At 37.7% G+C, this 23,384-nt stretch overlaps 1 protein-coding gene across 1 annotated transcript in view; it reads left to right on the forward strand.

Moving 5' to 3' along the window:
- Positions 1 to 696: 696 nt before the first annotated feature.
- GNAS (GNAS complex locus) overlaps positions 697 to 23,384 on the forward strand; it is a 1,129,774-nt gene continuing 1,107,086 nt past the window's right edge. Inside the window, exon 1 of the mRNA XM_053705050.1 lies at positions 697 to 1,038. Within this exon, the coding sequence (XP_053561025.1) occupies positions 834 to 1,038 (205 nt within the window). The 5' untranslated portion in view covers positions 697 to 833. The remainder of the gene's footprint in view (positions 1,039 to 23,384) is intronic.

Raw genomic sequence — 23,384 nt, forward strand, 5'->3', positions numbered from 1 at the left:
AACCATATAGTTATATGTTCCTAAGGAGTCAGGAAACATTTATTTCCTAAACAATTTTACAGTGGAGATTCAACAAAGCTTGCTTGTGTCTCCCTTTTTAGTGAGTCAGTTCTTTAGAATAACGCAGGAACGGTTGAAGCTGGAGTTGTTGTTACAAGAGAATTGTATTGTAAACATTCCGCCCTTTAATATGTGCCCTGTTATCAATTTTACCAGCTGGAATATATTCAATTGTTCACAAGTAGCTCATTCACTTTTATTTTGTCATTGATGATAAAATATATATCTATATAGTGCAAACTCCAGTGCCATTTCACCTGGAACTCTCTGCTAATTGGATTTATACACAGTAGTAAACACTGTACTCACAACTCACCTGGTTCCAACGTGTATGTTTGCTTCTATAAGGGGGGGAGTTGGAGAGAAAAGTAGAACGAATACGAGATGTAAGGGAGAGTATAATGAATGTTGGGGAGAGCAGGAAAACGTGAGGAGCGAGGGGGTAAATACAGGGAAGGATCAAACGTGGGAAACTGAAAGAGAATTTTGTGAGAGAAGGAAATTACGAACAGGGGGTTAACTGAAAAGAGGGAGGGTGAAATGGAAAGGGGAAGAGAGAGAAGGAGTTGAGATATAGGAAGGGAGAACGGAAAGTGCTACTGGCGCAGTATTACTTGCATATCAGGGAGGGCAGATCTACCATTGGGCTCGAGTGGGGTGAAAAAAAGAGTGCAGGGAATACTGGAGGATCAACCTCTAAAGTGCAAACACCTCTAGGACTATGTTAATTGCTCCGTAACGAAGTGTGTGACTGTGTATTGCAGCAGCTGCCCATGGGGATGTGTTACAGCCTTAGCCGCTCCAGGCTGATAGGACCCCCCTCTATCACCTACACCCCAGCACCTGGAGGGGGGGAGCCATGTGGGTCGGATACCAGGGATCCTGCAGCCAATGCCAGGAAGATTAGCAAAATCATTGACAACAAACTTAAAGCTGAGAAGCGAAAGTACAAACAGATCCACCGGTTGCTGCTCCTCGGTAAGCATAAAGTGCAAGCTTTTTAGACAAAAATATAAATTGTAACTAAAATCTTGCTGATTTAATCAGTATGTGATCGAATTAACAGGCTTATAGTTATGCTTATGATGATGGCTATTATTGCATTGGTATTCTAACTGCAAGCCACATCTCAGACTGACCTGGTCAAATCAACACATTAAAGGGACACTGAACCCAATTTTTTTCTTTCGTGATTCAGATAGAGCATGCAATTTTAAGCAACTTTCTAATTTATTCCTATTATCAAATTTTCTTCATTCTCTTGGTATCTTTATTTGAAATGCAAGAATGTAAGTTTAGATGCCGGCCCATTTTTGGTGAACAACCTGGGTTGTTCTTGCTGATTGGTGGATAAATTCACCCACCAATAAACAAGTGCTATCCAGGGTACTGAACCCAAAAAATTAGCTTAGATTCCCTCTTTTTCAAATAAAGATAGCAAGAGAACGAAGAAAAATTGATAATAGCAGTAAATTAGAAAGTTGCTTAAAATTGCATGCTCTATCTGAATCATGAAAGAAAAAATTTGGGTTCAGTGTCCCTTTAATCATTTCGATTGCCATTTTTTTTTTGGTAAAAAAAAATCTGGTTTGAAAATAATTGACAAAATTTGTATTACATTAGTGATATGGATTAGAATCCTTGTTTGCTAACACTATGGTGTGTTACTGTTATTGGAATTTCTGCTTTACAAAAATAAGTTTGTATCTCAAATCAGTATGTATTAAATATTGGTAGCTAAAAATTGTGAAATGTTATTTGAAACTGAGTTAAGCAACCTGACTTTAAGATCCTTGAGAAAAAAAAGTATATAATTGCTTTGGAACTATTATGTATTCAATCCATGCGGCATATAATCTGCCTTCTTTTTTACTGTACTATCTGATATATTCTGTTAGTGTTACATTACATTTTGCAATTCCCTTGGTGAATTGTGTGTGTTCTGTGGAGCTGTAAACCAGTAGTATAAACTGGTGCAAATAGTGTGAACCTGTTTTATTGTTTAATGGTTTTATGAGATGAACAGTACTGTAATAATTACATTTCATCTGATAATGATTTTCCATTCTAGAGACCCCTTCATTTATAAACTTTCCTTTTTTCCCTAAAATGATATGAAAGACAAAATAGTTTTCAGGATTTAGAAACAGCTTGCAATATTAAGAAGCTTTTTTATTTTAGTTATCAAATTGACTTGGTTGGTTTGGTATCCTTTGTTGAAAAGTATGCTGAGGTAGGCTCAGGAGCAGAAATGCAATACTGAAAACTAGTGGGAGATTGGTGGATACTTGCATATCTCTCTTGTCATTGGTTCAACAGATGTATTTGTCTTGGTCCCAGAAGTACATTGCTATTCATTAGCTGTATTTAAATGGCCAGTACAGTCACATTTGAAGAGACAGTGTACTATAATTTTGTCTACCTATCAATTTGTTCCCAGTTATCAATTTAACCAGTTAGTGTATTAAATTGGTTTCAAATGGACCCTTTAAAATTTTAATACTTGCGTATTGGCTATAAAAAAGCTATTCAAACATAGCCAGTAGAATAAAGTACACCCCTAGTGGGAGGTAGGAGAGATAGGTAAAATGTTACTCTTTAATTGTTCTCTCTATGTATTGGTGTATTGGGCTTTGATATACAGACAGAGATAAGGTAACAAAGCATTTGTGTATATAGAGAGTGATATGAGATCTGATTTCCTTGTAAACTTAGACCATTCTATTGGGTTGTGGTGTCAAAGAACAAAATCAGCTATCTAATTTAATTTAAAAAAACAACAAAAGGAGCAATGTCTCATACAATTTATACTCTGATGCTGTCATAACAAGTAGAAACATATTGATAGGAAACCAATTTTACAGTGCACTTTTTTTTTTTTTTTACTTTTCATGCTATCATAAACAGCCTTGCAATTTACTTATCATTTTTACTTTGTTCTCATGGTAAACTTTGTTAAAGGGTAAACCTAGGTGGGCTCATAGGACCTTACGAGTATGCACATGTCTTTAGCTCTCTATGGAAGCAGTGCTTGTAACAAAGTTGCAAACACTAGGTCCTATGAGCCCACCTAGGTTTACACTTCCACATAGATGTTTATAAATCTATGTTTTTACACCGTGAGGGTTTAATTTTGATTTTACTGCCACTTTAACTATATTTAACCCTTTTGCAGGAAAACTGCTATAGTAATGCTCTTTTTACACATAATGTCCCTTTAATGTATTCAACCTGTTTGATTATCAGTTGCATGTGTATCCATAATCCAGCATCATTTTCATTCCATAATACAATTGTATTGAGTTTTGCAATACCCTGGTCAGAGCATCTGTTCTATGCTGCCTTTTTGTTCTGCAGTTTAGGCAGCCTGTAATGTCTTAAATTGTTTACATCTGAAGTCAAGAAAACTTACATTTATCCTGCCACTCAAGCTTTCCTTATCAAAAGGGAAAAGAATAGAGTTTGTGTTTGTTTTATATTAAAACATATTTTCTGAAGGTAAAATGTGAAAGTATTCTGTTTTTTTTAATAAAACCATAAATTACAAGATTATTTGGCAAGGAAGTGGGGCTACAAAAAAACGAGTTAATATATTCTGTGACATTAGTAATCTAGATTACAAGCCCCTTGGTCATCAATGTGTTTTATTTTCTGGATAATGTCAATTTAGCGCTGCGGAATCTGTTGGCGCTCTACAAATAACCGATAATAATAATTTAGAAATGCATATTATGTACTTTTTTTTTTGGAAATCTATGAGCCGATGGTATAGACACGTGAATTCAATCAAAGAGTACAAGCTATGAGGGTAATCGTTTAGCTTTTATGCATTACAGTTCACCTCATTTTTACTTATTCTTTTTTCCTATTCCTTTGTTAATACATTTTTTATTACTAGTTATTCTTACAAATCTGTGTATTACATAATAAGATTTCACTGAGTAAGATCTTGGGTAAATTATCTCTGTATCTTGCTTATAACACCTCTGTATCTTGGTTATAGCGTCTCTGATATTAGTCATGGTGTCACTTGTTCTACATTGCAAGAAGGTGTGTAAAATCTTTGAAAAGCAATTAGGTATTAAAAAGTTCCCATTTTTAACCATTCTCTAAAACTTGTCATCTAAAGTTAAAAACATTTCTTTTTAAAAATCATACAACTTTTCCCCTCACTTTGTTGACAGTTTGGTTTTAATCTGTCTAGCATGAAACAGCAAGAATTATATTCGGATCATTGTGTGGAAATGCTAAATTCCTTCTAAAAATTTAATGTGAAAACCTTTGCGTACTGCAGAATAAAAAGATTTAAAGATTTTAATGCCTATTAGCTGATTGTCATCTTTGCTGTCAGTTTAGGATGGCAAAGATTAGACAATGATGGTAAAACTCAGTCATTTCAAGGGCTACAGATGCTGCCCCCAAAACTCTCAATCTATGTATATAGGTCCTGGGGCTTTAAAAGGGTCATACCTAGGGTTACCAGGTGTTCAGTATTTAACCGGACAGTGCAATATTTTAGCAGATTGTCCAGTAAAATCGTCACAAAAATACTGGACACATATATATGCAAGTCTCTGAGTGTTGGCTAAATGCAAAAGATCTCAATTGCTGAAAACGTTATAATTATGGAGCAGAAAGTAGTGAGAGGCATTCAAGGGGGCCAATCACTTCTGTTTTACTTTCAGACAATCAGGTAAAATTATTTATTTGTATTTTACTGACAACCAATAGATATACAACCCCAATTCCAACAAAGTTGGATCAGTATGGAAAATGCAAAAAAAACAAACAAACCTTTGTGAATTTAATGTATTTTTGAAAACGCACACTCATTTCAAATCTGATGACTGCAACACACTCCCAAAAAGTTGGGGCATGGGCAATTTAGGACTAATAGCGATGTGACCAGTTAAAACAAGGAGGTGATGCGAAATAGGCGAGGCAGTCGTGTAATCAAAGTGTATAAGGCGCCTCCAAAAAAGGCCTAGTCCTTCAAGGGCAAGGATGGGTCGAGGCTCGCCAATCTTCCAACAGATGGTCAGTGAATAATCCAACACTTTAAGAACAACATTCCCCAAAGACAAATCATTAGGATTTTGAGCCTTTCACCTTCTGTAGTGCACAATATAATTAAAAGATTCTAGGAATCCGGTAAACTCTTGGTGCATAAAGGGCAAGGCCGAAAACCTCTTCTGAATGCAAGTGATCTCCGATCCCTCAGACGTCAATGTCTCAAAAACAGTCATGAGTCTGTAATGAATATCCTGACATGGGCTCGGGAATACTTTGGTAAACCTTTGACATTCAACACCAATTGCTGCTGCATCCACAGATACAAGTTAAGGCTCTACTATGCAAGACAGAAGCCATACATCAACACTGTCCAGAAGTGCCGCCGACTTTTCTGGCTCGGTCTCATCTGAGATGGACATTGGCATCGTGTTTTGTGCTCTGAGGAGTCAACATTTCAAATAGTTTTTGTAAAAAAACAGCCGGTGTTCTCTAGGTCAAAGAGGAAAAGGACCATCCAAGCTGTTATCAGCATCAGGTCCAAAAGCCAGCATCTGTCATGGTATGGGGTGTGTCAGTGCCCATGGCATGGGTAACTTGCTCATCTGTGAGGGCACCATTAATGCAGAAATGCACATATGCTGCCATCCAGACGTCTTTTTCCAGGGACACCCCTGCATTTTCCAGCAGGACAATGCCACAACCACATTCTGCCTAGATTACAAGCACATGGTTGTGTAAGCAGAGAGTGCAGGTGCTAGCATGGCCTGCCTGCAATCCTGACCTGCCTGCAATACTGACCTGTCTTCAATTGAAAATATGTGGCGCATTATGAAGTGCAAAATAAAGCAACAAAGGCCCCGTACAATTGCGCAGCTGAAGACATGAATGATGGAGGAATTGGTTGAAATTCTGATTTCTAAACTTAACCAACTGGTGTCTTCAGTGCCCAAATGCGGTTACAAGGATACTAAACCTGGCCACGGCTATATGGTAAACCTGTAATAAGGCAGGCAACTCGGGGTACTTTTCAATCCGCCTTTAATCCGTAAAGTGCTTGATACAAAAATAGGCCCTGTTTTTGTATCAAGCACTTTATGGATTAAAGGTTGATTGAAAAGTACCTTATTTCAGGTTTACCATATAGCCGTAGCCAGGTTTGGTATCCTTGTGACTGTGTGTGGTATCAGCTAACGATATCGAAAGCGGTGTGAGGAGAGGGATTTGTTGCGGCCTACAATACTGGCTGGGAACGTGCGTGGCCTGGAGTTCGGGCCGGGATTGTTAGAAGGAGGCCAGAAGCGGCCAAGACGTCAAAAGATATGTGTCTGATAACAGGCCAAAGATCTCCTCCTCCGGAAAAAGCATGAAAGAGATCCGGAGTGGCCCCTATAGTAGAACGGGTTGCACCAGTAAAATTACAAAACTCTTGTATAAAACATACAGCTGCTGCACTATATCACCAACAAAAGTATAGAAACACAATTTTTTTACATTCTAAGACAAAGCTATAAAATATATAACTAACATAAGAAATAGAAAATTAAAATAGTAAAATTGTATTTGCTTCAGAAGATGAAAGCACAGATTAACATTGCAGTAGAATTAATTATGATAAAAGTTTTGTTTGTTTTTTACATCAAAATACATCACCTGCTCTCTGTAAGGCAGCAAAGAGAAGAGAGCTTCTGTCCTATATTTTACTAGTTTCTATTTCAGAACTTAGGAAAGAAACCTATATAATGGATTTACAGTTTTCTTAAAGGGCCATTATACACTCATTTTTTCTTTGCTTAAATGTTTTGTAGATGATCTATTTATAAAGCCCATAAAGTTTGTTTTTTTTAAAAATGTATAATTTTGCTTATTTTTAAATAACATTGCTCTGATTTTCAGACTCCTAACCAAGCCCCAAAGTTTTATTTGAATACCGTCAGCTACCTTCTCCAGCTTGCTCCTGTTTGTGTAAAGTGTCTTTTCATATGCAAAAGAAGGGGGAGGGGGGAGTGTCTTATTTCCCACTTGCAGTGGGCTTTCCAGCTGCCTTTTCAACAGAGCTAAACTGAGAGCTTCTAAGTAAGTTTTTAAACCGTTTTATACTGGATTTTTATATCAGTATCTGTGCATCTTATTCTTTATAGTAGTGTCTATTACATGCAGTTATATGAAAATGAGTGTATAATGTCCCTTTAAACAAAGATAAACCGATTATAGACTTATAAGAATCAAAATATATTAAAATTTGAGGGGGAAAAATGCATGACCTGCTGTCTGGAAGCAGCAAAGAAAAGAGGAAGTGCTGGACTTGTTTATTAGGCTGCTGTGTGCTGATTGGTGCATTTTATTTTTTTCTCTGTATGTTTTCTTTGCTGTTTGGATTCAGTAACGATTTGATGCAAAATTTGAAGCCTCCTGTCTTGCCATAAAATTATCTGTATAGTTGCATTTACCATATTATGTCTGTTGGATTATAACAAAGTTGTCAAATGTTTTCACTTGTGTATAACTACAAAATCTATTATCTGACACAAAAATCTGAACAATAAAAAAAAAAAGCAATACTTTTGCACATGTGCAGCAAAATAAAATATACACATACAGTGTTAAAGGGACATTATACACTAGATTTTGTTTTGCATAAAGGTTTTGTAGATGATCCATTTTATATAGCCCATATAGGTTGTTGTTGTTTTTTTATTTTGTTTTTTAATGTATAGTTTTGCTTATTTTTAAATAACATTGCACTGATTTTTAGACTCCTAACCAAGCCCCAGAGTTTTATGAGTATACTGATACCTACTCCAGCTTGCTCCTGTTTTGTGTAAAGGCTCTTTTCATATGCAGAGGAAGGGGGGTGTCTGCTTTCACTGGGTGTTCCAGTCAACCTAATCAAATATATATATATATATATATAAATTTTTAAGTAAGTTTAAAAGGTTTTCTACTGGATTTTTAGATCGGCATCTGTGCATATTTATTATTTATAGTAGTGCCCAGTGGATGTTCAGATTGGGCACGATACAGCCTGGAGGGTTGAACACCATGCCGGACTTTAAGAGCCTTTTATGACCCTGATGGGTAGTGCCACTTACTAGGGGTATGACTTAGGGGCACTGTGGCTCCGTTTAGTTTCAGGCTTTACTTTCCCTTGGAGGGAGTTACTTACGGCACTACGGAGTGGTAGCATCCTGCTCCCATCTCCTTTAGTGGAAGCCTGGCCCTTCTGTTTCTATTACCCGTTCTTGCACTTATCACTCATCTTATGGACATTATGGATCATCTTTATTACACATACCTCTTTGGTACAGCAGGGTTGCTTGTTGGACAATCTACTCTAATTTTGTAGCCTAGTTAGGCTTGACATATGTGGACACATAAAGAATGTATTAGCCCACAAATGGCACCTTTTATGTTCCCCATTCCATACACTGTTGCAGATGTATCTCCAGGTCTGTTATATAAATGAATTCTTCCATGTTGACCTGTGATTGATGGATACCCTTTTTGTTATATATCTAAACATATGCCACTATTGGTATCCAAAAATTTCATCTCCCTGGATCAGATGCTGTCTATAAGGTGGCTAACTCATGATCCGATGCTTTTTAGCATATCACTTATGATTTTCCCATGTATCTGCCTTTAATTTATCACAGCGTTACTAGTTAAAGCTCCGCAACAATTCCCATAAGTAACTTTTTATTTTTATTTATTAGTGACAAGCCTATACAACTAAAGGTTCTCGTTTTATTATATACATATTATATTAATATGTCCCTTTTCCATTCTCAGGTTGTTGCCTACACTTTAGCACCTAGCACTGTTGTTTACTGCTACTATACAAAAATGACGATCTAGGTTTGTGTTTGTTTATGACTATTCACACTATAAAAGGTTTGATTTATGTCTTGTTTGTATGCTGATGAAGGGGTTGTGAACCCCGAAAACGTCCTGTGAGTGCATCCTTTTGTATGTATGTGTGTGTGTGTATGTATGTGTATATATATATATATATATATATATATATATATATATATATATATATATATATATATATATATATATATATATATATATATATATAGATAGATAGATATCTATATATAAAATTTCTAAGTAAGTTTAAAAGGTTTTCTACTGGATTTTTAGATCAGCATCTATGCATATTTATTATTTATAGTAGTGCCCATTACATGCAGTTATATGAAAATTGGTGTATACTGTCCTTTTTAAAGAACCCTGCAACAGTCACCAGTTTGTCACTGAAAGGGTTAATCAACCCTTTCCACCTTAACCAGTTTGTCACAATCTATTGATTTAGTTCAGTGAGTGCAAGGGTTAACAAATGCTCTCTAATTTAATAGACCCAGAAAACTCCCCTTTAATGCCACCCACACTAAACCATCTCTGCTGCCACCACTTTAAGATTATTATATGGGAAATCCTATGGAAAAACACAGACTAACAGATTAAAAATCCCAAAGAACAATTTTGGCAAAAATCAATCTAAAAAACATAGTACTGGACTGGTGCATTTGCCTTGCTATATATGTCCCTTTTTCACTAATTACCTATGAAGCCTTGGGGATGGCCATGTAAGGTGAGAATCCACCCCTGGCTTCCAGGCGCCAAATACTGATCATAAAATATTGGGAGGTATGCTAATTATCTTCAGCCCTTATACTTCTGTGTAAGCACCAGTATGTTCATCCATGACACAATGATTTGTTCCGCTTCCTCAAGTTTTTTTTTTTTTAGCTTTGGACGGACTCTGGGACAATGCAAGTTCATGAACAAAGTATACACAAGACAATAGCTGAACAATGAACACTGGCCCTGCTTAAACACAAAGCAGTCATACTTTTAACTAGTCACTTTTATTACGTTAATCATTGTTGGGATTTTCACTTTTATCTGGTTGCTCAGTCTGTTTGATTAGTGTAGAAAAGGAGTCCAAAATGCATGTCATGCTTTGTTGAATTTCTCAGAAAACTAAAAAAAAAAGAACCTCCTCTGAAAGGTATATTTATATTCATGGATGGTAAGGTGAAAAACCAGCTTACTTTATTTACCTGGTTCAGCCACTTAGAAACTGTATCAGGGACTCTATTGGCTCTTCATGAACACATACATGTATGCAGGCAGGTAGTAAAGCATTTACTGGTGGTGATATAACGGGACACAGGTGAGCTGAAATACCTATTGACACCAATAGTGTATATCAGCTCCTGCATGCATTCTATTAATATTGTTTCCCAATTCAGCAATATAATCTGGGTCAGGTTTTCTCATCTCCAGTTTAAATAGTATATCTACCAGATCACTGGTGAGCCAATCATACGGCTAGATTATGAGTCTTGCGTTAGCCTTAAAAAGCAGCGTTAAGGGGTCTAACGCTGCTTTTTAACGCCCGCTGGTATTATGAGTCAGGCAGGAGAGGATCTACCGCTCGCTTTTTTTTCCGCGATTTTAGCTTACCGCAAATCCCCCTACGTCAGTTGTGTATCCTATCTTTTTAATGGGATTTGCCTAATGCCGGTGTTACGATCGCCTGAAAAAGTCAGCGGTAGACCCTCTCCTGTCCAGACTCCTACCGCATATAAAAGTCAGTAGTTAAGAGTTTTATGGGCTAACGCCGTAACATAAAGCTCCCAACTAAAGTGCTACAAAGTACACTAACACCCATAAACTACCTATTAACCCCTAAACCGAGCCCCCCCCCACATTGCAAACTCTATAATAAAATTATTTAACCCCTAATCTGCTGACCGGACATCGCCGCCACTTTAATAAATGTATTAACCCCTAAACCGCTGCACTCCCGCATCGCAAACACTAGTTAATCTGCCGTCCCTAACATCGCCGACACCTACCTACATTTATTAACCCCTAATCTGCCGCCCCCAACGTCGCCGCTACTATATTAAATTTATTAACCCCTAAATCTAACCCTAACACCCCCTAATTTAAATATAATTTAAATAAAACTAAATTACTACAATTAAATAAATTAATCCTATTTAAAACTAAATACTTGCCTATAAAATAATCCCTAAGATAGCTACAATATAAATAATAATTACATTGTAGCCATCTTAGGGTTTATTTTTATTTTACAGGAAACTTTATTTATTTTAACTAGGTAGAATAGTTACTAAATAGTTTATTAAAGTGTCAGTAAACGTAGTAAAAAATAATGTTATATAATTCTGCACATAGTGCAGAATTATATAACATTAGCCTTATCGTTATAAAACCTTATTTGCCTTTTGAATTTTTTAAAAATATGACAGGTTTTCAGACCCGCTCTCTGCTGAGCGGGTCTTTTTTTTACACAGCGCATCAGGCCAGCTGTATAGTCACAGCCCGGCCCGACTGCGCCATAACACTAAGTGCAGCTCACTACTGCTGTCAGACAGAGCAGAAGTGAACTGCACTTAGTGTTATGGCGCGGTCGGGCCGGGCTGTGACTATACATCTGGCCCGATGCGCTGTGTAATAAAACAGACCAGCTCAGCAGAGAGCGGGTCTGAAAACCTGTCATATTTTTAAAAAATTCAAAGGGCAAATAAGGTTTTATAATGTTGCAGAATTATATAACATTATTTTTTACGTTTACTGTCCCTTTAACTATTTAATAACTACCAAGCTACAATAAGTACAAAAGTACCTGTAAAATAAACCCTAACCTAAGTTACAATTACACCTAACACTACACTATAATTAAACTAATTACCTAAACTACCTACAATTAATTACAATTAAATAAACTAAATTATGAAAAAAACAAACACTAAATTACAGAGAATAAAAAAAGAATTACAAGAATTTTAAACTAATTACACCTAATCTAATCCCCCTAATAAAATAAAAAAGCCCCCCAAAATAATAAAATTCCCTACCCTATACTATATTACAAATAGCTCTTAAAAGGGCCTTTTGTGGGGCATTGCCCCAAAGTAATCAGCTCTTTCACCTGTAAAAAAAAATACAATACCCCCCCAACATTAAAACCCACCCAATCCCCCCTTAAAAAAACCTAACACTACCCCCTTGAAGATCACCCTACCTTGAGACATCTTCACCCGGCCGGGCACAAGTGGTCCTCCAGAGGGTCCAAAGTCTTCATCCTATCCGGCCAGAAGAGGACATCCAGACCGGCAGAAGGCTTCATCCAGGCAGCATCTTCTATCTTCATCCTTCCGGAGCGGAGCGGGTCCATCTTCAAGACATCTGACGCGGATCATCCTCTTCATGCGACGACTGAATGACTGGACCTTTAAGTGACGTCATCCAAGATGGCGTCCCTTGAATTCCGATTGGCTGATAGAATCCTATCAGCCAATCGGAATTAAGGTAGGAAAAATCCTATTGGCTGATGCAATCAGCCAATAGGATTGAAATTCAATCCGATTGGCTGATCCAATCAGCCAATAGGATTGAGCTTGCATTCTATTTGCTGTTCCAATCAGCCAATAGAATGTGAGGTCAATCCTATTGGCTGATTGCATCAGCCAATAGTATTTTTCCTACCTTAATTCCGATTGGCTGATAGGATTCTATCAACCAATCGAAATTTAACGGACGCCATCTTGGATGACGTCACTTAAAGGACCAGTCATTCAGTCGTCGGCCGTCGGATGAAGAGGATGCTCTGCGTCGGATGTCTTGAAGATGGACCCGCTCCGCTCCGGAAGGATGAAGATAGAAGATGCCGCCTGGATGAAGCCTTCTGCCGGTCTGGATGTCCTCTTCTGGCCGGATAGGATGAAGACTTCAGACCCTCTGGAGGATCACTTGTGCCCGGCTGGGTGAAGACGTCTCAAGGTAGGGTGATCTTCAAGGGGGTAGTGTTAGGTTTTTTTAAGGGGGGATTGGGTGGGTTTTAGAGTAGGGTTGGGTGTGTGGGTGGTGGGTTTTAATGTTGGGGGGTATTGTATTTTTTTTTACAGGTGAAAGAGCTGATTACTTTGGGGCAATGCCCCGCAAAAGGCCCTTTTAAGGGCTATTTGTAATTTAGTATAGGGTAGGGAATTGTATTATTTTGGGGGGCTTTTTTATTTTATTAGGGGGATTAGATTAGGTGTAATTAGTTTAAAATTCTTTTTTTATTCTCTGTAATTTTAGTGTTTGTTTTTTTCGTAATTTAGTTTATTTAATTGTAATTAATTGTAGGTAGTTTAGGTAATTAGTTTAATTATAGTGTAGTGTTAGGTGTAATTGTAACTTAGGTTAGGGTTTATTTTACAGGTAAATTTGTATTTATTTTAACTAGGAAGTTTATTAAATAGTTAATAACTATTTAACTATTGTACCTAGTTAAAATAAATACAAAGTTGCCTGTAAATAAATACAGGTATACCTCACTTTACAGCGCTTCACTTTACAGTGCTTCGCTAATACAGCGCTTTATGGAGCTGAAGTTCAACCTCAAAGGATTTTGAAAAAGTGCTGTAATCAACATGAGATTGCATTAAAAGTGACTGGCACCATTTTGTTAGGCACAGTTCACTCTGTTTACAGCATTACAGTGCAATCTGTGTCTCAGTGTTCTAGTCTGGCAAATTTTACTACAGTAATTGTCACTATTTTACAGCTACAGTATTTATTGAATACTAATTGAATACTGTGCTGTGCTAGTGTTAAACTAAACGTAGCGCTATTGCACCGCTAATATAAGTTAGTTCAAACATGTTATCAAGGTTTTAAACACACTGGCAAGTGAAAAGAAAGCTAAAACTGCCTTGTTTCACTTTAAGGCGGTTTTCCCTTTACAGCGGGGCTCCGGTCCCTAACCCGCTGTATGAGCGAGGTATACCTGTATAAATCCTAAGCTAGCTACAATGTAACTATTAGTTATATTGTAGCTAGCTTAGGTTTTATTTTATAGGTAAGTATTTAGTTTTAAATAGGAATAATTTTTTTTAATTTTACTAAATTTATTTAGATGTATTTAAATTATATTTAAGTTAGAGGGGTGTTAGGGTTACGGTTAGACTTAGGTTTAGGGGTTAATAAATGTATTATAGTGGCGGTGATGTTGGCGGCGGCAGATTAGGGGTTAATAAATTTAATATAGTTGCGGCGATGGGGGGGGCAGATTAGGGATTAATAACTATAATGTAGGTGTCTGCAATGTTGGGGGCAGTAGATTAGGGGTTCATAAGTATAATGTAGGTGGTGGCGGTGTCCGGAGCAGCATATTAGGGGTTAATAATATAATGTAGGTGTCAGCGATAGCAGGGGCGGCAGATTAGGGGTGTTTAGACTCAGGGTTCGTGTTAGGCGCAGACATAAAATTCTTTTCCCCATAGGAAATAATGGGGCTGCGTTAGGAGCTGAACGCTGCTTTTTTTTGCAGGTGTTAGGTTTTTTTCAGCCAGCTCAGCCCCATTGTTTCCTAAGGGGAAATCGTGCACAAGCACGTTTTGCCAGCTTACCGCTACAGTAAGCAACGCTGGTATTGAGGTGAGATGTGGAGCTAAATTCTGCTCTACGCTCACCTTTTTTGCGGCTAATGCCAAGTTTAAAAAAACCTGTAATACCAGCGTAACTTGCGGTGAGCTGAAACTAAGCGTTAGCAATGCACCGCTGTTACCGCAAAACTCGCAATCTCACCGATAGTTATTGAACTGTCCAAGAAGAGAACTACTTAAATGGTGAAATAAGCACTCCAATAGAATAATATTTACTCGTCTTGCTATTGGTTGCTGTAAAACTAAATCCTCATTTGCTAGATAGTGGTGACTGCCAGGCCAGTACTATCTGCCAGCATGTGCGTTCGCATCTAAACACGGGATGCTCAAACAGAGTGAAAACTAAAGGTGTCAAGGTGCTGATGTATTTTCACTGTGTTTAGACTTGAGCATATTTAGCTGCTGCCATGGAAACACATAGTACATTAGAATTGAAGACTAGTCTTGAAAAATTAAACCCGGCTGAGGTCTTTTCATCTTCTGTCCCCAACGTCTTCATGCGGTCACCAGCCACACACTGGATTTTGAATGTGAGGTACCCCCTTTATATAGGGGTATACCCTTGCATTCCTATTGTCTGACTTTCAAATTCAAATCAGCCAATAGAAAATACTTTCGTTCTATTGGCTAATTTGAATTTAAAAATCAGCCAATAGGAATGCAAGGATAGCCCTATATAAAGGGGGTACCTTGCATACAAAATTCAGTGTGGAGGGGGCAGAGGATAAGAAGATGGATGAAGATAAGAAAACTGCTGCCGGAATGAAAATGAGAAGCCTGCCGCAAGGATGAAGATGGGCGTTATGATTTTTTTTTTTTTCGGGCGGGGGGGCAACAAAAGAGCAAAATGCCCTTCTAAGGGTAATGTCCAGCCAAATGTTCTTTTCAGGGCATTTTTTTTAAGATGGCCTTTTTTTGGGGGGGGGGGGCGGTCTGGGGCTTAATTGAAAGAGCTAAATCCCTTAAAGGCAATGCCCTACAAAATTCTCTTTTAAGGACTATTGCTATAGTTTAGTGTTACTATAGTTATTTTATTTTGGGATGTGTGTGTTTTTTTTTTTTTTTTTTTTTTTTTAGAATAGGCATAACTGTGGGGGTTTTCTGTAATGGTAGGTTTTTTATTTTACAGGTAAGGTTATCTTAGGGAGTGTTAGGTCAGGGGGGTTTAGATGTTAGTGGGTATTTTGCGATGGGAGAGTACGTTTAATGCGGTCGCAATATTCTAACTTTTGCTCTTGTGTTAGCGCGCAATGAAAAATATTTATATTCAACTTGTAATATGTGCACTATCAGACATGCGCAAAGAGCAAAAGTTGAGCAGAGTTGGCATGCGACTAGGAGCAGCAATTACCGCTCCACTCATAATCTAGCCTTATACGTTTTATTATACTTGGTTCAGTGGATGCAAAACAAGCGTTGAAATCAAACATATTTGCTAGCAATCCGGGCTCAAGACGAGCGGGAACGCATGGGAACGGAGTTCCTGCACTATTTTTGCAGGAGGAACTAAGTTTCCTCTGGACACAGAACAGAAACTCTTCAGTAAACACTGCTGCTGCTGGTGGGAGGAGCTGAAGCAGTCTGGTTAGAGGAATAGTGAGATCCTCTAGTAATTGGCAGTAACACTTGATACAATATGTTAAATGCAAGCCTGTCAGCAGTCCTGCTGTGTGATCACACTGCAGTGTGTGGAACACATGGTGCTTACATTTCTGTGTGGCTTGCTCTGGTGTTTTTTTAGCTCCCCTCAGCAGAAATAGGACTATTGTATCTTAAGTGGGACTTTGTGACAAAGGAGGAATCTTCAGCCCAAAGACAACCATTCAACACTTAAGTGGATTTAATTTGCTTTCATTTACCAAAGTGTATAGATTATACACACACATAAATACATTGTGTGTGTGTGTATAAAACAATATTAATTGTTTAGGGGTGGAAGTCTTTGTGAGTTCCCACACTCTAAATCTGACTTTGAAAAATAGTTCTGAAGGTGAAAGTGTGACATAGTTCTGTTATAGAATTGAACTTTAGTGACATAAACTTTGTTTAACCAAATGTAATATGTTACCAGTCAGGAACAGCTGCCACTTTTAATGTCTTAATTGTACCTTACAAGCATAATTGCCTGTCATCAAAGAGACATAAGAGTGAATAGCATGCTGGGTCTGTACAGAGCAGTTTTAAATAGTAAAATGTTAGTCTCCTCTGCTTATAAAAAAATAAAATAGTATTATGAGCATTATTATTGTATGCTCTATCTGAATCATGAAAGTTTGATTTTGACTTTCTGCAAATCCTTGAATTCTATTTCTTATTTAAGTGGGAGTAAAGACTTTAAACTGTGAGATAAATCAAATTTATTAACGTAATAAGAGTTTAAGAGTTCACTAGTAAATGTTTGAAATTAATATTTTATATGTTGTAAAAAATAAGGGAGACTGTAAAACCTTTGGGCAAATAAGGGAGATCTCTAGAAATAAGGAAGGGTTTGCAACCTTAACTGGAACAAAACAGTAGCCATATTTGAGAAAACATTTTTTTCATTGAAAAGTGCTACTACCCCCCCAGAGAGTTGCAGTTCCCACCCTCTAAATTTTTAGGCTAAAATCAGAATACGTCCCATAGGGAAGTGTAAGGTGCGCATATGGATGTTCCTATATAAGTAGAACCCAGAACAATTGTGCATCATGTCTCTGTCATAGCAAAACAACCGTAGCCTGTAGGTATAAGACAGGGTGTTCCCCTATAGCAGTGTTTTTTCAGCCTGAATGACACCAACCGAAACACATTAATATTATTGGGTTGAGGCAAGCATGCATATCCCATAAAATGGTATCTGTAATAGTGTCTGTTTTCAAGATTTACTTATATATATATATATATATATATATATATATATATATATATATATCATACATACTATCCTTCATGCCATCATCAAAATGTTAACATCAGAACAAAGTTCCAATGTAAACACTTGCTGGGCACTGCTAGGCACGCCCCCCGATTCTTGTTTGAGTCAAAGGGGGAGGTTGCAGGATGCCATATAAGGTTCCATGCCCTCCTAATGGGTTTAAAGGGACAGTTTGCTCAAAAATGCTCTCCCCTTTAATTTGTTCCCAATGATCCACTTTACCTGCTGAAGTGTATTCAATTGTTTACAGGTAGCTCCTTTACCCTTATATTGGCATTTGAAATAGTTGATTTAGCATGTGGTATCCCACCTATTCTGAAAGTTTGTGGCCGCAGGTCCAAGCTATAGATAAGCTTTGTAAACACAGCCAGCAGAAGAAATTACACTCCCAGTGGGATATAGCAGAGATAAGGTAATACAATCTTGATTTTTCATTGTTTTCTCCAAGTACTGGTGATTGTTTTATGGACAGATATAAGATAAAGAAGCAGGTATATGTGCACAATGTGATACAGTAATGAGATCTGATTATACCTACAAGCTCAACCCATTTTATTAGGTTGTGGCTTCAAAACACAAAAGCAGAGCTTTAATATACAGAAATAAACCTTAAAAAGCTAATTTTCATACATTGTTTTACTCTGCAGTTGGTAAAAAAAACAATTATAAACACATTAAGGGAAAAACTATTTTACAGTATACTGTCCCTTTAAATCCCAGCGCTGTTAGGACAGCTTAGAACGTCCTAACAGTGTGAAGGGGTTAAACAAAGGGGTTATCCTCATATAAATAGCGGCCTTAGTTTATAATTCTATAAATAATTCTATAACTTTGATGTGCACATAAATTGACTATACTTAAATAAATGGACATGTATTTGTTCTCTATTACCATGGCATCTGGCTATTAAAACTATTTTTTTTTATTTTTTTTAAAGAGGGGCTTCTATTCTTTAAAACAAGGGGTTGGGGGGCAGGGTCTCTATGCCTTTTTGATGGCCTATTATAAGTGCCTAGAAACCCTGCTTATTTAAGAAAAATAAATTATATATATATATATATATATATCCTAAAACCCATTCACACGGGCCTTTTTTTGCAGTACAGCGGTCCCACCCCTTGCGCTCTCTCCCTCTCTCCTCTCCTCCTCCCCCCCCCCTCTTTAGCTCTTTCCCCTCTCTTTTGTTCTCTCCCCTCTTTCTATCTCTCCCCCTCTCTTATCCTATCTTTAGCTCTTTTCCCCTCTCTTTTGTTCTCTACCCCTCTTTCTATCTCTCCCCCCCTCTCTTATCCTATCTTTAGCTCTTTCCTCTCACTTTTGTTCTCTCCCCCTCTATCTATCTCTTCCCCCCTCTATCTCGCGTGCACGCACGCCCACTTCTGCCCCGATTATATAAAAATTATTTTCCAAACAGTACATAGGGATCACTACACGCACAATGAAAGATAGGATACGTGAACATTTCCCATCTCTGGGAGATAGAGAACCTAGAACTCTTGAAGCAAAACATTTCCGTACACATGGACCAGGTACGATTCACTTCTCATTCATGGGAATAGAACTGATCAATAAAAATCTGCATGGGGTGATAGATTGGCCCATCTTCTAAAAAAAGAAGTGTTTTGGATTATTAAACTTCATACCAGGTACCCTGAAAGTATTAATAGACAATTAGATGTAGATCTTTTCTTTTTAATGATCCAATTATTTCTTAGCTCCCATCACATAATTACATATGATATAGTCTTCTTCCCCTTTAATAGTATATGTATGTATATATGTGTGTGTGTATGTGTATATATATATATATATATATAATGTGAATATGTATGTATCTATATATCTCTATATATCAGCAAAGTAAGGGAGTCACTCACAGGGTCTTGTAGTGTAAAACAGTCTTTATTGACGTTTCGGGGTTGCCCCCGTTTTCAAAATAGGTATACAAAAAGTACTTACCCCCTATATACCCATACTAATCATCTAACACCCGTCAGCTCATTACGGCCGTGACCGGAGTCACGTGACAGCGTTGCCGTGGCACCCGGACGCCAACCGCAAACAGCTGGTGTAATAAAAAACAGAAACACAGCTGCTACATATTAACCTGGGCCACGTTAAAGACATAGTGCAGAATCAATTAACATAGGATAGTGGGTGTGTCTTATTAATTAACAGGCGTGCTACTTACTAAATACAAAATACAATGCAAGTTCAGTTAGTAATCAGTTGGCGACTAGACTTTTACAGGCACACAGGTTATTTACATAATGTAAGACAAACCGTTATAAAGTCTAAGTATAGACATATACTGTGAGCAAATATGTAAATAAAGGCAGTCAACAACTCATTTAAAGGGTGAAGGGCTGAAAGTCATAGGCAGTATGATCCCCAACCTTACAATATCTTGGTTACTGAATACAAGAAAAAGCGAACCACATACAAAAAATAAAATTAAAATAAGATACCCACGTAAACACAAAGTTGCATGCAAAGTAGGGAGTAGTGTTATGTTAACCCGTACACCAGTAAAATATTCTATATAAAGAATATTAATAATAAATATCCAGTACAAAGATACTGGCCATGCATGAAAAGCACATAAGGTGTGAAATAGGTAATAAAACTAAATGTCACAGCCAATTATGTATGTATGTATCCCTGGCAACATAGTCCCTGAACCATGTGACTTGTGGTGGAAGCTATATTCTAAACATACCAAGATGCAATAAACGTGTTACAAGAATGTTACAAAAATGTTTACAAAAAATCTTACAAAAATCTGTAAACACCAAGTTGCATGCATACTAAGGAGCAACCGTATGTTTCATAATTGGTTGGCAATTTACTAGCCTTTATAGACAACAATGCCAGTCCAAGTGTACATTAAGTCCCCTGGGTGTCATTGTCCCCAGGTCGAAGATCCACCTAGATTCTCTTTGGAGGAGGATTTTGGCCCTATCCCCTCCCCTAGTAAGAGGGGGGACATGGTAGATGATGATGTACTTAAGGTCAGATACCTTGTGGCCTGCTTCTAAAAAATGCTTGGCTACAGGCTGGTCAGAGGATCCTTTTTTAATGGCAGTCCGTATTGCTGACCGGTGGTTGGCCATCCTCGTCCGTAGGTCGTCCACCGTTTTGCCCACATAGAATATTCCACAAACACAATGTAGTAGGTACACTATAAAGCATGTGATACAGGTAACCGTGTGCCGGATTTTATATTTCTTTGTTGAATAGGGGTGACTAAAGTGGTTGCCCGTGGTAAGTCCCCCGCTTGTGGTACAGCCAAGGCATCTAAAACATCCTGGTTTGTTTTTAAGCCAAGTCTCATTGCTATAGCATTTGATAGGATCCGTTTTAATTAGTTGATCTCTGAGGGATTGTGCCCTGTGGTATCCAATCCGAGGTGGAGGCATGTTCTTGAAGGGTAGATCTTTATCTGTTGTGAGCAGGTTCCAGTTATCCCGCAGCGCTCCTGCAATGCCCTCTTTACCGGTGGTGTATGTGGTCGTGAAGGTCAATTTGTTATCTTTCTCCTTATTTTTCATCTTGTAGAGTAGTTCCCTTTGCATATCCTTCATTGCTTGTTCTTTACTCTCCTTCAGGCTACCTCCGTGGTAACCCCTTTGTATGAACCTGTGCTCCATCTCCATCATCTGTGCATTTCTCTGTTCAATACTGGTATTGTTCCTTGTCACCCTTTTGAATTGGGAAGTCGGTAGTGCTCTCTTTAGGCTTGGAGGGTGGCAGCTTGAGGCATATAGAAGAGAGTTCTTGTCTGTGGGCTTGCTAAAGAGGGTTGTGATTAATGCTTCCCCCTGTCTCATGATTCTTATGTCTAAGAAATCCACCGATTCTCTGTCGTAAGTCATCTTGAATTTCACAGCGGGGTGGACACCATTTAATTCCTCAAACCACTGTAGTAAACCTTCTTCTGTGCCTTGCCATATTAGAAACAGATCATCTATGTACCGTTTAAATAGTTGGATTCTGGTGTCATGAAATAGATCAGTCCCTCCATTTTCCAATTCAGCCATGAATAAGTTGGCATATGATGGGGCCATATTCGACCCCATAGCCATGCCTGCTGTTTGTAAATAGAATGTACGTTCATAGCGAAAATAGTGAAGTTCCAAGCATACTCTTAGCATTTCACATACCGCTTCTGCTGGAGGACCAATGTAAGGATATCTGGCCAGTTTATTTATTTATTTATTTATTTATAAAATATTTTACCAGGAAGGATACATTGAGATTTCTCTCTTTTTCAAGTATATCCTAGGACCACAAAACATTGCATTGATACAATAGTGTACAATAAAATACAAAAAACAATAATAATACTCAACATATGCAAACATTTAACATAGAACTGGTAGGAAATATTTAATCAACCATGACAGGCACATTCTGTTTTGAGATATGTAGAGAGGGATCTCTTAAAGCAGCGGTCGCCAACCAGTGGTCCATGGACCACTGGTGGTCCACAAGAAGATGTTGGTGGTCCTTGACACCATGAAGCAGGAATTAATCTTCTCTGTCACGCCACAACTCCCTACAGTGCCTGGCTGGACATCAGTGAAAACGGATGGAGAAGTTAAATTACAATTTCCCTACACACGTTGGGTAGTACTGCGCAACTTGCGTAGCTAGATTGTATTTTTAACTCCTCCCGCCCAGCGCGCTGCTCAGAGGAAGATGCTTCCATTCTAAAGCCAGCAGAGGTTGGTACAGTCTTGGCTTGAAATAGTGGAATTAAAGTATAAAAAAAAGAAAATGTTAAAAAAAAATTCACTCTTATATTTCATTTATTTTCTTCCCTTTACCTGTCTCTTTGTAGTAGTTTTCCTAATTTCTTCAGATGGACTTACATTACTGTTTGTCTTCCTCCCCTCCATCTTCTTTTTTTTAAAAAAAATTAAATATTAATTATTTTTCATTCTAATAATTTTCTCGCGCACAAAGCCCTTCCCCCTGAATTCCTGTAATTGCCATCCAGAAGATCAGACATATCCTACCAGTATTATAGTAATTGCCAGTAACATCAGTCGTGGTTAGCTCACATCCATAATGAGAGCTTTCTGATATAAACTCAATTTATGACTCCAATGTCTGTCTATGATCATATTAGTTAATAATAATTCAAACTGGGATGGTAACTTGGAAGTCTTGTGGTCCTTTTAAACATAATTTTTTTTTTTTTTTCACTTTCTGCCTCTCTGTTTCCAGCTCAAAAGTTGGCACTCACCCTTCATTTGTCATTTGAAAGTATTGTCTCAGTTTTGACATTCAGTTAGTTAATTACAAAAAAAATATTCTTACAAATGTGTAAATATATACATAATGTAAACTTAGTTATGGTTATACTAGTTATGTACAGTATGTGTGTATGTATGTGTGTGTATGTGTGTATATATATATACATACATACATACATACATACATACATACATACATACATACATACATACATACATACACCATAGAGGTGTGTACCTTTTTAAAAAAAATCATGTTAGTGGTCCACGGGATTCAAAATTGTGAGTTTAGTGGTCCCTGAGGTCTGAAAGGTTGGCGACCCCTGTCTTAAAGGATATTAGGCTTGGGGAAGGTTTTAAAGTGTAAGGGAGGTCATTCCATAATTGTGGTGCTCTGTAGGAAAAGGAGGATCGAGCTGCTTTCTTTTTGTATTGAGGCAAGCTAAATAATGTGCTTTTATTGGATCGGAGGTTATAGGAGGTGGGAATAGCAGTGCAGAGCAGAGCAGTTGTCTTCTGGTAGCTGCTATACCCTCCTGATGTGGTATGACGGTATAAAGACTGGTCACATCCAATGTGACCAGTAATGTTTCATCTGTCAATGGGGGTAACTCCAATAGTAGTCGAATCATAACTGCTGAATTCAATAGAAAGGAAGGTACA

The sequence above is a fragment of the Bombina bombina genome, chromosome 1 (genome assembly GCF_027579735.1).
Source record: "Bombina bombina isolate aBomBom1 chromosome 1, aBomBom1.pri, whole genome shotgun sequence".
NCBI classification, from domain to species: Eukaryota; Metazoa; Chordata; class Amphibia; order Anura; family Bombinatoridae; genus Bombina; species Bombina bombina.